We start from the raw sequence: 21,194 nt of genomic DNA on the forward strand, positions 1-21,194 counted from the left end.
AGCTTTTGGTGGTGCAGAAAGACGGGGAGGGGCAAACCCATTCCTCTTCTGGTCAGGGTTTGATATCCTTAGCAGAGTGTCTTCCTGCTACCCCAGTAGGCAGCTGGCTGGCAGTGTACAGTTGTTCCATTAAGCCAGTGGCTGATGAAAATATAGAGCTTATATAACACATTTTGTTGAACACCAATTCCTTGGTGGACATGAGTTTTGTGATGTGTCTTAGGGAAAATTAAAGGGTGGTTATTATAGTTTCCATCTGGGAAGATGATCAAGCTATTTGGTTTTCTGACTGTGTCTTGGGTAACTGTCAGTGAAGAAGTTTCTAATGATAGACAACTATCTATGGAAATTGTTACAGTTTTCAGGTTCAGTGGGGCTTGTATTAAGTGAATGTTTCTCAGCCTTTGGTCCTTGCGATCGTATGGACCTCATTATCTACAGTTTCCGGCCACTGGTTCTATTATGGACTTCTGGGAGCTGAAATCCAAAGTATCTGAAGGAACTGAAATTGAGAATCACTGTGTTGGAACACACTCTTTTTCACATGGGGCTGCTGTGAAGTCCACTAAACCAGGCATTCAGTAGATTGGGATCTACTGGTAGATCTCTAGTTGGCTTGCAGTAGACTGGGAAACAATATGGCACTTTTCACCTAATCTAGCAGACAAGGTTTTAGGGTGACAAGATATAAACCTTGGTGCAAAATACTTATTATGTTTTGTTATTGAAAGCACATTGCTAAATTTTCAGTACATGTGGAAAAGATCCTGGAGTCTTAGTTGGCAACAAGTTGAATATGAGCCAACAATGCGATGCAACAGCTACCGTAGAAAAGCCAATGGGATTTTGTGTTGCATCAAAAGGAGTATAGTGTCTAATTCAAGGGAAGTAATGGTGCCTCTCTATTCTGCTTTTGTCAGACCTCACCTGGAATACTGTTTATACAATTCTGGTCACCACAATTTAAGAGGGATATTGACAAGCTGGACCATGTCCAGAGGAGGGCGACTAAAATGATCAAAGGTCTGGACACCAGGCCCTATGAGGAGCGTCTTAAAGAGCTGGGCATTTTTAGCCTGCAGAAGAGAAGGTTGATTGGAGGCATTGTTGCCATGTTTAAATATTTGAAAAGATGTCATAAGGAAGAGAGAGCAGGCTTGTTTTCTGATAACTTGAGCAGTGGCTTCAAATGACAAGAAAGGAGATTCCACCTGAGCATTAGGAAGAACTTCCTGACTGTAAGAACTGTTCAGCAGTGAGTGCAATGCATACTCCTTTTTTGAGGCTTTTAAACAGGCTGGATGGCCATATGTCAGGAGTACATAGATTGTGCCTTTTCTGCATGGCAGGGGGCTTGACTAGACAGCCCATGTGGTTTCTCCCAACTCTATTGTTCTGTGATTCTATGACTGTTCTTTAATTCTAATTGTTTGCCTTTTCTAGCTTGCTTTGGTTGGTAGATTTGGGAATCTCACAAAATTGAGCTGATACATGTTCTCTCACTGACCAACTGTTTCTGACAATGAGATTATGACTTTATTTTCTACAGCTTTGAGTCCTTTACTCACCTTGAACAGCAAGGCACCTTTTACATTGACAGCCACGAAACCAGCTGGATTAGTTCATCCTTCAGGCTGTAGGTCTGTGGGTTTCAGAGTCGTATGAAAAGGATCAAAGCTCAAAGGGCTGAGTCATATTAATTATAAGCCAAAAGTTCCCAGGGTAGATTTTAATCTTTTCAAAGCAGTGACATGGGGAAATCCTTAAAAGGTTGGGGAGGAATGCGAGGAATGGCTAATTAATTGGTACTATGAAGTGTGGGGACCCTTTCTGTCTGCCTCTCCTTGCCGTGATAATGGAGAATCAGGAATTCAGAGCAGCTGCCTAATCCAAGCATTGACTGACAGGACTGATACTTTACCAGAAAGAAGGGAAAGTAGTTTGTTGAATTGAGAGGCTGAAATTACAAGAATGTTGTGCATTCTGATAATTGCCAACACAGCACTTTGGTGTTTACACCTGCATGATAGATGAGGTCGTGCATGTTTTCTCAGCTCTGGGTGGTAGAAAGGAGGGATATTTCAATTAAAGTGTGAATAAATTAGAATTGATTACAAATAGGGCCATTTGTTTATACTGCCTAAAAAGGTATTAGCTGAAGGCATGCATCACTTAATCATTGTGGAAAGAAGCCCGATTGCTAATAAAAAGTGTGACAGGTCTTTGTGGAATAATGTAAGTGAGGGAGGAGAGCTCTTTCCAGTGACCTCAGGAACAAGAACAAAATTATGGGTACATGTACTGCAAGTACATAATGGGCATGGCTCAGGAAGTACATCTTTTTCAGAATGAAGTCCTTAGAAGTTGCTGGAGGAGGTTGAAATTGGAAAAATGAGGTCTTCAATGGAGATTAACTCTCCAAAATGAGGAGCAAGGTGCTGATTTTGGCCCCAGCATGTTTTGGATGTGCTCCTTCCTCAGAGGTGCTTTGTAAGCAACATCCATTGACTGTTAAGCCCTATTCTTCAGTTCTCTAAAAGGTGATGAGATCAACATGGGAAGAGAGAAGGGTGTAGTACTTCCCCTCTCCATCATTACTCTTTTCTTGTTAAAGCACCCATCTGAAGAGGAAACATCATAAGGAAGGAACCCATAAAAGAGAAGAGAGTATGCCATCTTCACTATTAATAACTCAGTTTGGAGTTTTACCCCAAAATTAGGGTTAATGTTGTGTCCACAATTGTGACAGTTCAGTTCTGGGATTGTCCTTTCCCCCTGTCCTTGAAAAAAGAACAGGCGATTGAATCCCATATTATTAAATGGTGGCAATGTGATATGGACACTTCAGAGAACCATTTGTTGTGTTATAATGGAAAGTGTGGGCAAAATAAGTGTTTGTCTCTTGCTGTACACCAGGGATGGAGAGTGTGTGGCCTCCAGATGTAGTCGGCATCAACCTCAGTTAACACAGAGAATGCTAACAAATGATGCGAGCTGAGTCCCATTCCTTGGAGGGCTACATGTTCCCCAAATCAAGTCTGCACTTCCCTGATGAAACATTGTCTTTCGACAAAGATTGTCATAAAGCAGAGAGCTCAGCATATGTTTTGGAAAGCAAATGCTAAGCCTAATTTCTATTCAAGGGCACCCTGTCAGTCCCAAAGTGATGCTAAGTAACTGCTCCTTTGTCTTAATTGTTTCTAACACATGAAGATCTATAGCCACCAGTCTGTGACTTGCTGTACTCATCAGTCCTGAAATGACATAGAGTACTCCCATGCAGAGCTTGGAAGCAGTTCATGAAAAATTAATTTGGTATTTGACATTAATTTGGTACCCCTAATAATGATTTTAAAATTAATCATTTTAATCTTTAAACACCAGCAGCATTATTTTTTGTGAATAGTAAATATGTTTATGCAACACATTATATAGGGTGGTGATTTAAGGGGTATTTTTAGTAATTTTATGTTTTTTGAAAAATCACAGATTTAACAACATGCATCTACTAATTAACAAATTAATTTAATAATTTTTGCTTAATAGATTTATATGAATTGAATTAGTTGTAATTTAGTAATTTAGACTGAGTGTATTAGTACTGAAAATAGCACTTCAAAATCCCGGTCACATATAAGGTTGGTTTCGCGCATGACATAGAGGGAAAGATCATTAAATGTAAATATAAGAGGAAGTTGCATACGACCTCATTTTCAAGAGACAGTGTGCTTTTATTGTATACAATCAGATCTCCACTTTCTTCAATAGCAGCTTGAAATCGCATGAGATGGTCAGTATAGATGGGGCCTGAGATTACGCCTGTTAGTTTAAATTTAAGAATTTCTTCACTTAGGAGATTCCACCTGAACATTAGGAAGAACTTCCTAATTATGAGAACTGTTCAGCAATGGAACTGTCTGCACCAGAGTGTGGTGGAGGCTCCTCCTTTGGAGGCTTTTAAACAGAGGCTGGATGGCCACCTTTGAATGCAATTTTCCTGCTTTTTGGCAGAGGATTGGACTGGATGGTCCACAAGATCTCTTCCAACTCTAAGATTCTCCTCTGTGTTCAGAGTTAAGCAAATTGTCAACATTCTGGAAGCTGCTCCTCAAACTCAAGAGAGCTCCTTTAAAAGTCTGAGCTAAATCCCAAAAGTTTGGGCTAAACCCGGTTCAAATTCACTCCTCACTCCCCAGACTTGAAATGCGCTCTCTACTATTGACTGTGAAAGTGCATTTCTCCATCTGTCATCAACTACAGCAGAATGCAAGCTATTCTTGGCCCCTGACCCACTACACTGGCCTTGAGGATCTGAGATTTTCATATAGTAAATTTCTGCTTCAGTTCAGCTAAAACAGCACTCTTCAGCATACAAATTACAGGTAATGGGGGTATTTCAAAAATTGCTCACTGATGTTTAGTGTTTCCGCCGGGTGTAATGGAGCTGAGATGGGTGGGAGTGTTTGAATCTTTCACCCAGCAGACAAAAACATGCATATCGATATGGAAACTCTTAGGTGCTTGTTATCCCACAGGTTGTTACATGGCTAGCTTTCCTTGAGTGTTGATGCATTTTTGCTGTGTTAAGAGGCTGTGATTCAGTTTTCTACAACGGGACCTGAGTTGAAAGGTTGCCCTTCATATTTCCACTCTGTGATTTCAAACAGCTTTCTGCAGGCACATTGCAACGTAGCTTTTCTAAAATTAAAATACCCAGCTATTGCTATCATTTCTTCTCTTTCCTAACTTAGTGGAGAAGGAGCACTTCCAAAAAATGTTGGACAATTCTGGAACGTTCTGTTTCTCTTACTGGTTTATTGCTTATCTTCTGTAAAATTAGGTAACCAGTTGCACAATTGCAGAGAATTGTACAAAGGAAAATCAGTACAAACCTTTTCTAACATGATTTCTACCGTACGAGTCATGGCACATAATTACCTGAGCCCCTGAACTAACCGGTTGCTTAATTATTTCCTAGAAGCAATTTTCTCTAAGAGAACAACACCAGCATGCTTTGTTTGGCCTGCTTGAAGCATAGATTCAAACCAAAAGCCCATATTACTGAATGTTGTATTCAACTAAGACACTGCACAATCCTCATTTTACTCTGTAATAAGTAATCCTTTTGGGCTTAGATTTCCTTTTGGATCACTATAGCTGAGATTGCATTTTATGTTTCTGGTGGAATGGGTTCAAAAGAATTTGGATAGTTGCCTGATTGCAGCAGATCTCTCCCCTCGCCTTCTTCGAATCTATTTTATTTTTGTCCCGTCAGGTTAGCTCAATTAATCTCTTGGGTGGCATATCATTTGATTAAAAGCTCTCGAGGTCTTTTATCTTTAGTTCCATGTCAGGATTGCAATCGGAAAGTGGACTCACTTTTTCTTTGCTCGGCTTGAAAGGCTAATAGAATGAACTAATGTATTTCTCCCACAAAAAAAAGGTTGCAAACTGTCTGTCTCTCGTTCCTTCAGGGATACCTTCCAGTGAGGATACTGCTAAGTTTTTAATAAGATTGAATACGTGTGCTTTCCCTCCTTCCCTGCCTTCTTCCTCTGAATTCCCAAATTACTTACAATCTGTAATTAAGATGTAGAATCCATTCAAGTGAAGTTTGTAAGTGAAAGATAGCTTAGAAAAAGGTAAATCAAGCAGGTGAACAGGATCTGACCATTTTGCCATTTGAGATGGAGAGAATGGCAGCGTGTACTCTCTTCAGGTGTGCTTCTGCATCCTTGAAGATGGGAGTTGTAGATAATAGTGATCATGGTGATGGTGATGATGGGCCCTTCCACACAGCCATATAATTCAGAATATCGAGGCAGATAATCCACAATATCTGCTTTGCACTGGATTGTCTGAGTCCACACTGTCATATAATCCAGTTCCATGTGGATTTTATACAGCTGTGTGAAAGGGGCCGATTATCATCATCATTTAAGACTTTCAGTGATTTGGATTAAAGTCTGCCCTCCATGTTTGCAGATTTGACATTTACAGATTTGATTATTCACAGATTTGATTAAAATTGTTCTCTCTAAGGTCCTCTAGTGAACTATATGGCCAATGTCTGTTGGAAGTTAAACATGGAGCCATGCTAGAGGACCACTGGATTATCTGCTTTGATCATCTGGATTATCTGAGTATACACTGCCATACTGAATATAGTTTAAACCTCTTGTTACCTTGCAATAGAAACCTTACTCTCTGTATATAGTTACCAATTCATTTCATAGAGGAAAATGTTCCAGTACGGGAAGAAAAAGCACCATGCTCACTTTTCCCCATCAACTGTTTAAACTTCCTTATCTTTTATACAATTTCTAAAGCCTGACATTTAGTGAAACTTTGAGCTATCCAGAACATTAACTGGATTTTACATTTTTAGCACGTTAATGATGGGAAATATAGGACTGGCATATCTAAGCCCTAAAGGAGAATCTATTCTGGGGTACATGTAAAACTTTCCTGTCGTGCAACATATGCTGGAAAAATAAAGTTTGATGCATGAGATTTCAGAATTGACAGATTCTTTTTCTTTTTAAAGTCTCTTTGTATTATTTCCCTCGCATTAATGGTGCCATGCAAGCTGTTGAATTATAAAATCAGCCCGTTGTCATTGTTAACAAAAAGAACTTGCTCTTGTTAATTACTGTACAACCAAAAGTTTTTTTTAGTTTGTTTTTTTTTAAACTAAGTTGTTCGTGAGACTCATTATAAAATCAGGAAAATTGTTTTATTACTTATTATGTTTGAAAAGTTTGACCTTATGTTCATCGTTGCATTGTTCATTAATTTCCATTACTGGGGGATGGAGAGGCTTAAGGTGGATCAGAGAATGTCATAAAACTTAGGAAATGACTGACAAAATATGCCTTTAAATGCCACTTAAATGGAGTTATAAAGCATTACATCAATTCATTTCACTCATTTCGCCAATATTGAAACTTTGTCCTAACTTCTCACATTACTTTTAAAAATATACGTTTGTTTCACATTCACAGAGGGAATAAATTTGTTTAAGTAACAATACCTAGCTCTACTGAAAGGTAGCGTGAAAGCCTTGATTCTGCATAGCACAGAATAAGAGCAGACCATGCTATAAAAGCTGAACCCAGCTTTCTGGATTATATCTGCTTTCTTTTTCAGTTCATAGCCCTTACCGGTATAAGTTTCTGGCCCTTATGACCTTAAGCCAGCTTCCAGACCTCCTGTGGCTTGTTGCTCTACACATGACTAGCAAAATGAGAGCCCTTCGTGCAGTCGTCCATGTAGGAAAGTAATAACTATGGCACCCTTCCAATTTGAATGAAGGTTGCAGAATTTTGTTTTTACAACTATACAACATTTGAGTATATAATTTTTATTCAGTGACGATGTTCTGATCCCCTGCATATAAAAATCTGACAGACTTCCTCAACCTCCTGCCATCCAGGTGTTTTGGACTACACAGTCTTCATCAGACCTATATAATCTGGCCAATGATGAGAGGGATTGTGGGAGCTGGTCCAAAACATCCAGAAGGTAACATTCTGGGGAAGACTGGAATATGGCATTATGTTTGGAAAGTCCACATTTCCAACACCGTCCCTCTTTCCATATTTATGGTCATATGTTCAAATCTTGGAAAGAGAAATGGTTCTCTCCACTTGGAAAAACATACATCATTTGCAGATTTCTGCAGATTACATTGTTTTGAAAGGCGCATGAGCTGAAAAGAACTATTTTTTTCTGGTCAGTTGGCAACTACAGTCAGAGGAGGTTTTAAACCATTCCTCCACTCCCTCCTTTCTAGAATGTGATAAATAGGTTTAGTTATGTGAGAATTCAGTTGCATTTGAGCATTAAATTATGCAGCAATGCCACCATAGCTTCTCAAAATGTTTTATACAAATATAACCGAGAAGGTAAGATTACATGATAGTTATAAGGATAAGCAGCCAAAAATTGCGGAGAGAGAGGGAAACTAAGGAAGGATGAAGTGAGATATATTTACGTGTGCGTATACACACATGCCAAGGAATTTTATCTCATCTTCCAAACAGAGAGAACAGTTCTTCTTTCTTTTGGGGTCTTTATAGTTCTAAATGGCAGAAGGAGGCTTGTTCTTTTCTTGTTGAATCTCTGTGGACATACGGTATTCTCAATCCATTCCAAGTAATCTTTTAAAATATGTATTATATCCCAAGGAGCCCCCAGTGGCACAGTGGGTTAAACCGGAGCTGCTGAATTTGCTGACTGAAAGGTCGGCGGTATGAATCTCGGGAACGGGGTGAGCTCCCACTATTAGCCCCAACTTCTGCCAACCTAGTAGTTTGAAAATCTGCAAATGTGAGTAGATCAGTAGGTACCACTCCAGCAGGAAGGTAACGGTGCTCCATTATGTCATGCCGGCCACATGACCTTGGAGATGTCTATGGACAACTCCAGGTCTTCGGCTTAGAAATGGAGATGAGCACCAACCCCCAGAGTTGGACAGGACTAGACTTAATGTCAGGGGAGAACCTTTATATTTTTATTATATACCAAGTTATAGCTATGAGGAAAAGATAGGGTTATTGCACCTCCAAATGAAATTTCTCCCCTTCCCCATGAAATTTTCCTTCACTTCCCAACATTTCTAGCATAGAAGTACCGTGTTTTCCCAAAAATAAGACAGTGTCTTATATTAATTTTTGCTCCCAAGGATGCTCTAGGTCTTATTTTCAGGGGATGTCTTATTTTTCCATGAAGAAGAATTCACATTAATTGTTGAACAAAAAAATGAACATTTATTATATACTGTACATTAGTTGTCATCACAAACCAGCATAACCAGATAAACTGTGAATCCTATCAAGAATTTCTTGTTACTACCATTAATTCCATGTCCAACACTCTACGGTACGTACATTTACCGATCCTGCATGCTCTGGTGTTCTGTTCAGTGAGCATGCTTCCAAACAAAAATTTTGCTAGGTCTTACTTTCGGGGGAGGCCTTATATTTAGCATTTCAGCAAAACCTCTACTAGGTCTTATTTTCTGGGGATGTCTTATTATAGGGGAAACAGGGTAATGTAACACCTCAATGGATCATTTAGAAATACAGTTTAGGCACCTAAGGTAAAGGGGCAGGCAAAGTTTCCAAGGGGATATCAGCATACCAAATATTAGAGTTCTAGGAGTGAATAATTTTCAGTGTCTCACTCCTGCAATGATAGAAATTTGGAACCTAAAAAAAATTCATTAAATGCCAACATTCTTGGGGAAGGTAATGTCTTTATTTTGCCCCCCTCCCATACACCCTGGTTATACACATTTCTTTAAGTGCAGTGGGACTTTCTATATGATAGTCTTATACCAGTAATTGGAAACTGGCTTACTTCATAGTTTCAGCCTCTGTAAGAATAAATACAAAAATAGGTTTGGATTTACCTTTCTATATATACCTCCATTCCCCTGCTAAAACCCCAAAACAAAATACATTCAGTGCCTGCAGGCTATGATTAAATGAGATTATTGGAGTTGGAGAAAATTTCCATCCAGGATTTTTGACTGTCAGTATTGCATCTATTGGCAGAATACAGAAATTCCTCGAGATGGAGGCAGGGTGTCTAGATCTCTGTGTTTTCTTTAGGGAGGAATTGGAGGTGAAGAGGGCAAGTATTACACTGTGATTCTTTTGGTCTTGGAAACAATCGGCTGACAGGTTTGGAGCCATTTTCAGGATTGCCAGAAATACAATTAGCTAATAACTGGCTTGAAACTGATAGGGGTTTGATGTGTGTTTTTGATAAATGGTTCTGAAAAGATGGATGGATTTGGAAAGAAAACAGTAGGGTTGAGCTGAATGCTTTAATTTTGAAGAATGGCGAACAGAGGGACCAGCATTTGTCTTTTGTGTTTGGTTGCCAAGATGTCTTTCTAGGTTTCTCCAAACCAACCTCACATCACAAAATTCAGATTTGCTCTTTTTCTCTTCCATCTCCAAACCAACTTCATGTCATAACATTCAGAATTGCTTTTTCTCCCCCTTCCTCCATCCCCTTCCCATCTAATTTGGCCCGCCTGACCCAATGTGTCTGGTTCTAGTCATTTTTCATCCTTTCCTTTTTGATTAAGGAGCATTTGTATTGGTGCCTGATTGCTCTTGGTGGGTTTTACTGGCTGTCAACTCTCTTTTCTCCAATGACAATGAATTAACTTTCTCATGGAACTTTTCAATCTATATATAGCCAGAACTGAAAGCATGGATTGGCTAACAGGGTGTATTAAATTAATTCATTAATCATAGATAAAAAATGTGGGTTCAAAATGAATAAATAAATATTCAGATATTAATTGCAGCTGTTTCTGTCACCCAGGAATGTGGAGGTCTCTTTCATTCTGCCTATTTATGTACAGACACATTGAAATATTTCTATATTTATGTATGTGTATAAATAAACATATACATATACATACACACATACACACACACACACTATATATAGGTAAAAAGTAAAGGTTTTCCCTGATGTTAAGTCTAGTCGTGACCGACTCTGGGAGTTGGTGCTCATCTCCATTTCTAAGCCGAAGAGCCAGCATTGTCCATAGACACCTCCAAGGTCATGTGGCCAGCATGACTGCATGGAGCGCCGTTACCTTCCCGCCAGAGCGGTACCTATTGATCTACTCACATTTGCATGTTTTTGAACTGCTAGGTTGGCAGGAGCTGGGGCTAACAGTGGGTGCTCATTCCGCTCCTGGGATTTGAACCTGGGACCTTTTGGTCCTCATGTTCATCAGCTCAGCGCTTTAACCCACTGTGCCACCAGGGGCCCCTATATATATATATATATATATATATATATATATATAGAGAGAGAGAGAGAGAGAGAGAGAGAGAGAGAGAGAGAGGCATCTCTTGGAGCAGACAGTGTGTTTTCAAGATTATTTTTCAAATAACAAATTATATTTATTGAACCAGCTTGTTAAAATAGTTTCTATATAGTTATGCAATAGTGTTAACAACCAGTGTGATGTATTGGTTTCTGTGTTGGACCAACTATCGGGAAGTTCCATGGTTCAAATCCCTGCTCAACCATTGGAAGCCCAATAGATGATCTTGGTCAAGTTATAGCCTCTCGTAGGAAGGGAATTGCAAATATTTTCTGAATAAATATTTCCAAAAAGACCTTAGGAGAAAGTTGCAGTAAGTCAGAGTTGACCTAAAGGCACAATAATAATATTGTAGATGTTGAGTTCCCCCTATCCGAAATGTTTGGTATCAGAAATGTTCCCTATTTCAATTTTTTCAAATTTGGAAATACCTACATATACATAACGAGATATCTTGAAGATGGGACTGAAATATAAACACAAAATTCATTTATGTTTTGTGTAAACTCTATACACATAGCCTGAAGGCGTTTTAAATAATTTTGTACATGAAACAAAGTTTGTGCGCATGGAACCATTGGATAGCAATAATGTCACTGTCTCAGCAACCCAGGTGAATAACTTCAGATTTTGGAATTCTGGGTAAGGAATACACAACCTGTATTCATACAGTATTCCATGACCAAAAGAAAACAGTTTGAAAGCCAAATCCAAGAAGAGGAGGAACATTCAGATTCAGAGTAGACCTTTTGAAATCAGTTAGAAGAACTCATCATAATTATTTGCAAGCACTTAGATCAAACCTACCATTTTTCCAGTGCTTTTCTTTACAAGGAATTGAAGAACAAGACATGCCTCACAAGGGGAAATAGTTTATTACTGTTTCCTTCTGGCACAACTTCTTCCCTAGGCACACTCTGCCAGGCTCAGCCCTCCTCTCTTGGCCTTCATTAGGTATGCTCCAGATGTCCTTTGTACTGAGGTGTTGTTGATTTTTCAATTTCCAAATTGATTTGTCATTTCAAAGCAAGATAAATTGCCATCAACCAGGTCATAAAACGTGCTGTGCCAGAAACTGGATATTGCAAAAGTGCATGTTGCAGCTGTAGCCCTAAATGTGCATCAGTTGGTACATTAAGGGAACTTTTTGGCCCTGATTGAGTCCATATGTGTGTGGGGTTTTTTTTCCCAGGTGGGATGTCAAGAAGAGAAAGATATGCAAATTGGAAAACCCCCAATCTTTAAAAAATAGTGTTCCAATTACCTGCAGGCTATGTGTATGAAGTTTAAAGTATGTATGAAATAAATGGATTTTAAGTCCAAACTTGGTATATCACTGTATATATGAATATAGCTATTCCAAAATCCGAAAAAAATCTGAAGGATTTCTGATCCCAAGCAGCTCAGATAGGGGATACTCAACTAATCTGCTTCGCTATGCTATATCTCTATGCTCCCAACTTCAGGCCTTTGTGTTTATAGCAATTGTTTGTGCCATGCAAGCAGAGATCATCTCTTCCCCTATTTTGTCTCCTAACGGTTTTGGCCACAAATTATTCTCCTGCCAATGTAGTTGTTTAAACAAAAAATAGGGCAACGGGAAATTCCCATCCGCTAAAAGCCCTGTCATGGTGCTCTGGTTATACCGCTGTGGCTCTGCACTTTCTCTCCTTTCTCACCATTGCGCTCCTGTAATGTTACGTCAGGCTTGCAGATGTGAGCTTCGTCCAGGGATGATTCTAACCAGATGTACAATACCAGATGTTATGTTTTCATGCACTTTGGGACTCGCTGTTAATGTATTATTCCCCTCTCCCCCTCCCTTCTCTCTCTCTGTTTTGTTAGGTATGATTATCGTGAAATGCTGCACAATGCCACTTTCTGTCTGGTCCCCCGTGGCCGGAGGCTTGGATCCTTCAGGTTCCTCGAGGCCCTGCAGGTAAGATCAAACTTTGAGAGAAGTGGAACAGTCCTGTTAATGTGAGTTGTATGCTGTCTGGGGTTGTAGCAGGCAAAGGCATATTGGAAATTTCATTTTCCTAACAGCTTGTAATCCTGTATGTGTACGCTTCTTCCAGTTGGTACTTAGTTTGCAGATTCAGCACAATGAACCACTGAGCACATGAGGCTAGTTTTTCCCCTTTCCTAGAGCAAGTAGTATAGTTATTGTGTCATGTGAACTGTAATGACTACATCCCATGAAATCATAGCTGTTGGTGAGGCACTAGAGAGTTCTCCAGCAGAGAATTCCAACATTTCAAATCCCAGGATTCCATTAGACTTATCCATAATCGTTAAAGTGAAATATAGCTCTATATTTGTCTAGTGTGAAAGAATTCTGGGTTTTTCCGGACTCTCTGTTTTGATTTAGCGTGGTGAAGGATCTGTTAGGTCTTATGCCTGGGTCTTGTGATATCTGCGCTCAACCCTACTTCCTTCTGGTAATATTTCATGCAGTAAATATTAGAAATATTTTCTCTATTTATTTCATTTGTGTGTAACATTTCTCCCAGAGTGTGACCTAAGATGGTTCCTCAAGGCAGTCAATTCAAAAACATTCACAATAAAAATGTAAACAAGTAGAACATGAAAAAGCTTTTGTGGGAAGCTACAACTCCCAGAATCATGAATGTTTGTGTGATGTTCTCAATGTATTTAATTATGGAAACTAAGAAATCAAACAGCAAAAAAGTATACAGTCTCAAATGTGCTTTCTGATTCCTTCTTTTGTATTATATGCCTAAAACAATAACTATCTCTTTGAAAACTACAGCAATAGAAGGCAACATTTTACTTTTGTTTTAGCCCCAAGGTAGATATTAGTAGACTCCTTTGAATATTATCTGCATGAAGACATCTATGTTTTTGAGGGACTGCAAGCCTGGCACCACCGTGGGTGCAGAGCTTGGGAAATTAGGATCTCATATGTCTTCTCACCATGATGGATTCTGAGAATTATAATCTAAAAATCTATTTTTTTCCAACCTCTGCTCATGTCAGTTAGTAGAGCTTGGGTGTCTGAAAACATGAGCATAGATTCCCACACAGCTTGAACCGTTTCTTTGATTTCTATTTTTGATCATATGAGAGCCATAGTCTGCTCTGCTCAAATGTCTTTGATCAACAGATTGACATTGGGGGAGGGACCAATGTTGGAGGTGTCTTAATGCAGCTTCATCTGCAACTCCAAGATAGACAGACCTGGCAGAATTAGGGGTTACATTGCTATTTTAGAGGGAGTAAGCAAAGGTGAGTTGATTGAACAGTTTCTCTGTTTATGTTTTTGCTGAATGTGTGAATTTTCCAATATTTGATATAGTAGACCCTCCGTATTCACAGATTTTGTATCCATAGATTCAGCCATAGATCCATGGCTAGAAAATGTTCCTCCTGCCAAAAAAATGCAAAAAGCAAACCTTGATTTTTATAAGGGGAACAATTTTACGATGCCATGTATAGAATAGGACTTAGGCACCCATGGATTTTGAAATCCACGTGGGGTCCTAGAACCAAATCCCAGCAGACACCATCGAGCCAGGTCTATGAAACATAGCATGTGTAGTGGTCCTTATACTTCTGTAATAATTTTCAGTGATTGTCACAATCCTTGAAATGCCAACTCACGACTGCTTTTCTCTCTTTCTTTCACTCCTCTGACGTTAATGACCCTGCGCAGGCTGCCTGTGTCCCTGTGATGCTCAGCAACGGATGGGAGTTGCCATTCTCCGAAGTGATTGATTGGAATCAAGCTGCCGTCATAGGGGATGAGAGATTGTTATTACAGGTAAGGAGGCAGGGGGGAAAGGCTGTGGCCTTCATCAGATTGGTTGACAACGACAGCCATCCACTACACTTCCAGGAAAGATGTATCCAAAAGGTCACGGCTATAAAAGAGATTTTTATCGGGAGGGATTTGTCTGTGTCATTGTGAATATTAACTCATTTAATAAGGCATCATTCACTTTATGACATGAAGGTCACTCGGGCCTCCAAATGTCTTGGTTAAAAATTGTTAGGCACATCTGATTTCTTTTTATAGATATGCACAAAACCTCCAAAGTTGCTAAGTATTTGGAATGGAAAGTTACCGGTAACTTAAAAGCATTAGTAGTTTTGGAAAAAATGTAATTTTATGTTTCTGAATGGATGAATAATCTCAGTCATCCTCTATTTCTTTCCCGTATCTGCAGTAATTAATAAGTGCACTCAGTTTATATTTAAATTTGTTTATTAGTGTGTATGTATTTTAATGTATTTCAGTATTTGTGGTGATCCCCTTCAATTGCAAAAAACTGAATCAAGGCGTTCAGTGAAGTGGAATATCTTAAAGAGAACTAAATTCTAGTTCACCTATCAATCCAGGTGGTGTAGATCAAGTCATTTCATGCAGGAATGTAGAAAGATGAAATCAGGAGCAGCTGGTACATTTGTTGCTTTAGGAATTATTCACATAGCAGTTCACTAAAGTTTTGGGGGCCTAATTAATTTTACAGAAACGTTCACATGCACATGGTTTTAAATTGCTTTATACTAGTTAAACTGTTTTAATCTGCCTTTTAGGCTTGTCCTTTTAGCTTTAAAACTATTTTATTTATGTACACAATTTTAAATTGCATGCCATTCTGAGATCTCTGGATTGAGGGTGGAATATAAGTATTTGCATACATATATGTATACATACATTCATTCATACATACACACAGTGGAAGGAAGGTTCTCGCAGAAGCAGAGGCAGCAGGAGGACATTTTTGCTCCCTGGCTTCAGGTAGGATTTGGCTAAGATTTGGCTAAGATTTTAAACTGAGTTTGGGCTTGGCTCCTGTGGTCAAAGTCTAACTGTTGTGTGACTGTTGTGTTGAATGAGAGCCAGGTACTTAAGTTGATTGACAGCAGGCATTGTCCCCTGTTAATTGAGTTTCTGGGAAAGCTTTATTTGCCAGTGTGAATTTCTGCCAGAGCCTGATCCCAGAAGGGCAGTTGGTTCTCGCAGAAGCAGAGGCAGCAGGAGGACATTTTTGCTCCCTGGCTTCAGGTAGGATTTGACTAAGATTTGGCTAAGATTTTGGAGTCCTCGTGGACAACAAGTTAAACATGAGCCAACAATGTGATGCGGCTGCTAAAAAAGCCAATGGGATTCTGGCCTGCATCAATAGGGGAATAGCGTCTAGATCCAGGGAAGTTATACTCCCCCTCTATTCTGCCTTGGTCAGACCACACCTGGAATACTGTGTCCAATTTTGGGCACCACAGTTGAAGGGAAATGTTGACAAGCTGGAAAGCGTCCAGAGGAGGGCGACTAAAATGATTAAGGGTCTGGAGAACAAGCCCTATGAGGAGCGGCTTAAAGAGCTGGGCATGTTTAGCCTGCAGAAGAGAAGGCTGAGAGGAGACATGATAGCCATGTACAAATACGTGAAGGGAAGTCATAGGGAAGAGGGAGCAAGCTTGTTTTCTGCTGCCCTGCAGACTAGGACACGGAACAATGGCTTCAAACTACAGGAAAGGAGATTCCACCTGAACATCAGGAAGAACTTCCTCACTGTGAGAGCTGTTCGACAGTGGAACTCTCTCCCCGGGGCCGTGGTGGAGGCTCCTTCCTTGGAGGCTTTTAAGCAGAGGCTGGATGGCCATCTGTCGGGGGTGCTTTGAATGCGATTTCCTGCTTCTTAGCGGGGGGTTGGACTAGATGGCCCATGTGGTCTCTTCCAACTCTACTATTCTATGATTCTAGGAATTCACCAAACTTTGTTCCATTTTCTTTCTCCATCTGAGAGCCATTGTGGAAGAAGGGTCAATTCTGCATCCAACCAAGTGTGGGTTTTCTTTTCTTTTGGATCTCCCTGTTTTTACTCCTTCGCTGTTTTCTGACAGATATAGGAGGATGTCAACAAAAAAAGCAAAATATTTCTTGTTTGTTTACTTGCTTGCATTTTCTACCACATCTCAACCTACCAAGCCGCTCCCTCTGTACATTGGATAAAAATACTGAAAGTATTACAAACATGTGTTGTCAAAGGCTTTCATGGCCGGGATCACAGGGTTGTTGTATGTATTCCGGGCTGTATGGCCATGTTCTAGAAGTATTCCCTCCTGACATTTCGCCTACTTCTAGAACATGGCCATACAGCCCAGAATACATACAACAACCCTATTACAAACATGAATTAAAACATTTTAAAACTAAAACAGGAAAAGCTCCTATATAAAAAATAGTTTTTAAAACACCAACAATTAAAAACACAAGACCCAGAAGCCAAATGAAATAACACAACATTAGTGGCTTGATGGCAACTCAGAAAAGATGGTCCTGATCTGACTTCTTTAGGAGGGGCCTCCATAGTCAACATTTTTGAATGGAGGAAACCTTGTAACACCTAACCAATAGTCCAGCCTCACAAGGTGTGTGGGATATATAACAAGGTTTCTACTGAGGGCCTCCGATTTCAGGAGAGCTTGTATGGGAGAAGGCAGTCATTCAACTATCCTAATTCAGATATACTTTCTGGGTCAGGATGAACAACTTGAATTTTGCTCTTTCAAAGCCAGACTTATATGTCTCTAAAATAAACACCTGACACAAGCCTGGCTGCTGCATTTTGTACTAACTGTAGAGTCTGAAGACTTCTCAAGGGCAGCCCCTCAAGGAGCACATTTAAACACTTGCATATTTGAATACTACCATGGAATGGCATATTCATTCAAACAAAATGTTTAAATTTGGGCAGATTTGAAGATTGACACCACTGGTTGTAAAACTGGGAATTCATGTGTTGCAGAAGATAGTGAGGGTAGATTTGGGTTGGCTGCAATTCCAATGTCCTTCTTCCCTACAACCTCTCCATTCCCTATATAGGTGCCTTAACATTCTGGTCTTTGTCTCTTCCTGTAATGTAGAATTGATTCTCTTTGCAGCTGCTTCCTAACTTGGGGCTGGTGCTGCTGCAGTGTTATTAACAGTGGTTTTTAAAGAGCTGGCATCTAGCCCAAATGTCTGCTCTGGGAAATGTTTTTGTTGTGTTACAGTTTCTCATTTCCCGTTTTAGATGAGCTCGGATGTTTTTATTTACATATTCACGTCAGCTTCACACCGCTCCGACTCCATTGAAGCTTCAGCCAGGCTCCCTGCCTTTGTTTTTACACCTTGTCTCTCCCCCGCTAGTTTCCCCAATATTTCAATAAAATGATGGTCTATTAAAATGTTGTCCCTTTATAATAATTCTCCTGTATTTGCGGCAGATCACTGCTGATTCAGTGTTGCCCCAACTCTACTTCTAGGCTAAGAAAAGTAATATGGACAAAGGCAGTTAAAATTATGGGAGCTCTGATTTCCATTCCCATCTGTTATACGTGAACCAACGATTTGTATGTATCTGGCAGGATCTACTGTATTAACACATCATCTGCTAGTCCTGCAGTCTTTTTCATGTGACTGAATACAGGATAGTATCAGCAGCACCTGGGTATATACTTACATACATACTTCAGGAACAATAACTCTGCAACTGTGATCATAGAACAACCAATGGCCAAATATTCCAACTCTGAACATCTTAGATTTGACTCTGTTTGGTATTGAGGTACCCTCTCCTTCATAGAGAGCCAGTGGTGTAGAGATTTGAGTGATTGACTAAGATAATAAGATACCAGGTTTCAAATTCCTGTTTAGAAATAGAGGTCCACTAGGCAAGTCACATTCTCAGCCTCCGAAGAAGGGACTGGGTGACCCTTTCTAAACAAACCTTTCCAAGAATGTCTCATGGTAGGTTTGCCTTAACGTTTCTATAGGTTAAAAAGTTAAGGAACACAACAATGACAGCCTTCTCCTTCAAACTCTTTGGACAAAAGGGATAATTTGGGGATCAATAAAGCCCTTTTGACCATGATCCATGCTTCATTGCTTGATCTGAGATTCATATGACATCACCATGGAGCCCCCGGTGTGCAATGGGTTAAAACCCTTGTGCCAGCAGGACTGCTGACTGACTGATCAGTGATTCAAATCCTGGGAGAGCGGATCCAGCTCCCTATGCAGGGACATGAGAGAAGCCTCCCACAAGGATTGTAAAACATCAACCATCTCGGCATCCCTTGGGCAACGTCCTTGCAGACGGCCAGTTCTCTCACACCAGAAGCGACTTGCAATTTCTCAAGTTGCTCCTGACACAAAAAAAAATCCATGGTGTTGATAGACCTGGACATCCTTGTCCTTCTAGCCATACCACTAACAGAAACAGAACTTGCAAAGGTTAGTTGTTGTATTTGGAGCAATGGTTCTCAACCTGTGGGTCCCCAGATGTTTTGGCCTTCAACTCACAGAAATCCAAACAGCTGGTAAACTGGCTGGGATTATTGGGAGTTGTCGGCCAAAACACCTGGGGATGCACAGGTTGAAAAACACTGCTCTAGAGTGTCCTTGTTCCCCTAGATAAAGGTCAGTGACCACGTTGACTGAGGGAATTGCAGTCTGAAATAAACCTTTCCAAGCACTGAGTGCTAATCATCGTTGTTTGAAAGCCTTGATTTTAATCTCTGACTTTAATTATAAGCTCACCTAGTGCTAAAATTATCCCATTAAGCCTTGGTGCTTTCCATTGGGTTATATCTTGTTGAACCTCATGCAAACTATATATTCAAACAGTGCACTTGACATAAGGACCTTGTTGCTACCAAGCTGTTCTCCCCCCCCCCCCTTCGGAATGCCATAAGATTACGCAGAGAACAGATGTATTCTAATTAAGAATATTTTATTGGGATTTTTTTTTTTACTGCGAGAGAGCACAAGTGAGTGAAATGACATTTGCTAGTTATAATCTAATATCTAAGTGCACAATGGCACTAATCAAAAGCAAACATAGGTGCTTTGTGCATAATTAGCTCAGGGAAAAAAATCCATGAATTATTTCAAAGTCTTGGGAAGAATGCAGCAGTAAAATGAGAAAATTTATTATAGTTCCTTGCTAAAATAAACATGCCCCCAAATAAAAGTATACACAGTGAAACCAATAAAAAAATCTCGGTGTCTTTATTTTTAGGCCTGTTCCTGGGTTTTTTTGGGGTGTTGATCCAGAAAACTGCATTGGGTAGACCACCACATCAGCCCAAGTTTCTCAGATAGGGTTATCATGGTTTTCTAGTAGATGGCATATGTTCTGTATCTCACAAACCAGGGCTGATAGGGGGGAACTAGTGCCATTTTTGGAATCAGCAGGTCAAATATACCCAGAAACAGGGTTAACATTTGAGGTACAACATATGTGTTGGTCGGTATAATTGAGCCCTCCTTTCTAGAGAGATAACTTATTGAAAGAAATAGAAGGTACAGAATACAAAGATATTTGAAATAATTTCCCTTTTGTGTGTTGTTTTTATGCACATGCAAGTTTTTATAGAATAGATCAGCAAAGTACCTGGAAGTCATGTAGTTCGGAACTGAACTAAAGTCAGTCTTGCATAGTCTAGTCCTCCATGCCTAGTCAAAAGTGATTTGCGTCCTGGGGAGTCATACTTTTGAAATAAACTGTGTCAAGTTGGATATAAATGTAGCTGGGTATATACAGTATTCATGGTGTAAAAGAGGTCTCGTGAAAATGTTGCCATCTGATGACAATTGCAAGTTGTCCAGTGCCTTGTGATAAATGTGGGAAGCACATGCTTCCTTATAAGAAATGGGAACGAGAAGACACATTAACAGACATAACTGTTTTCCAATTACTGTGATCACTGCTTTTGTCATCTGGCGCTGTGGACTGTGTGCAGCAAATGAGAGCCAAATCCACTGTACACTGATCTATAAAACTTAAAGTGATTGTGCTATAAATGAATCATCTAGAAAGGCCCCCAGTAGTGCCTTAACATTCTCAGGTTGCAATGTTTTCCATGTTGTCTGATTTGTTTCAACATTGTATTACAGATCCCTTCTACAATCAGGTCTATCCATCAGGATAAAATCCTAGCACTTAGACAGCAGACACAGTTCTTGTGGGAGGCTTATTTTTCTTCGGTTGAGAAGATTGTATTGACCACACTAGAGGTGAGTAACAATTCTCAGATATTAGAACTGAAGCTTTGGCATCTTTTTGCCTCATCTGACCTTGGCTTGAGGAGTATGCTACAGGTTACATTGAAAGAGATGTGTGTTTGTGTATATATGTTGTCTGTTTAATTTATATTGGGGAAATAAGGCAGAGGAAAGACCTTTAGTGGCTCTATAACTTTTCTCCCCTAAGGAAATATGTTCTTTGTTACTAGGATTGGTATTGGAAGAAAATGACATCGTGACAAATGGGAAAGCCATTCAGCTGGCAGAGGAGCATTGCCTTGCCTAGACTAGCGG

The 21,194-nt window shown here is 39.8% G+C and overlaps 1 protein-coding gene across 1 annotated transcript in view; it reads left to right on the forward strand.

Annotated features, from left to right (window-relative positions):
• ext1 (exostosin glycosyltransferase 1) overlaps window positions 1-21,194 on the forward strand; it is a 263,006-nt gene that overhangs the window by 210,644 nt on the left and 31,168 nt on the right. The window contains exons 2-4 of the mRNA XM_003224835.4: window positions 12,707-12,800; window positions 14,538-14,645; window positions 20,772-20,891. Coding sequence (XP_003224883.1) covers window positions 12,707-12,800; window positions 14,538-14,645; window positions 20,772-20,891 — 322 coding nt within the window. The remainder of the gene's footprint in view (window positions 1-12,706; window positions 12,801-14,537; window positions 14,646-20,771; window positions 20,892-21,194) is intronic.

The sequence above is a fragment of the Anolis carolinensis genome, chromosome 4, assembly GCF_035594765.1.
Source record: "Anolis carolinensis isolate JA03-04 chromosome 4, rAnoCar3.1.pri, whole genome shotgun sequence".
NCBI lineage: Eukaryota > Metazoa > Chordata > Lepidosauria > Squamata > Dactyloidae > Anolis > Anolis carolinensis.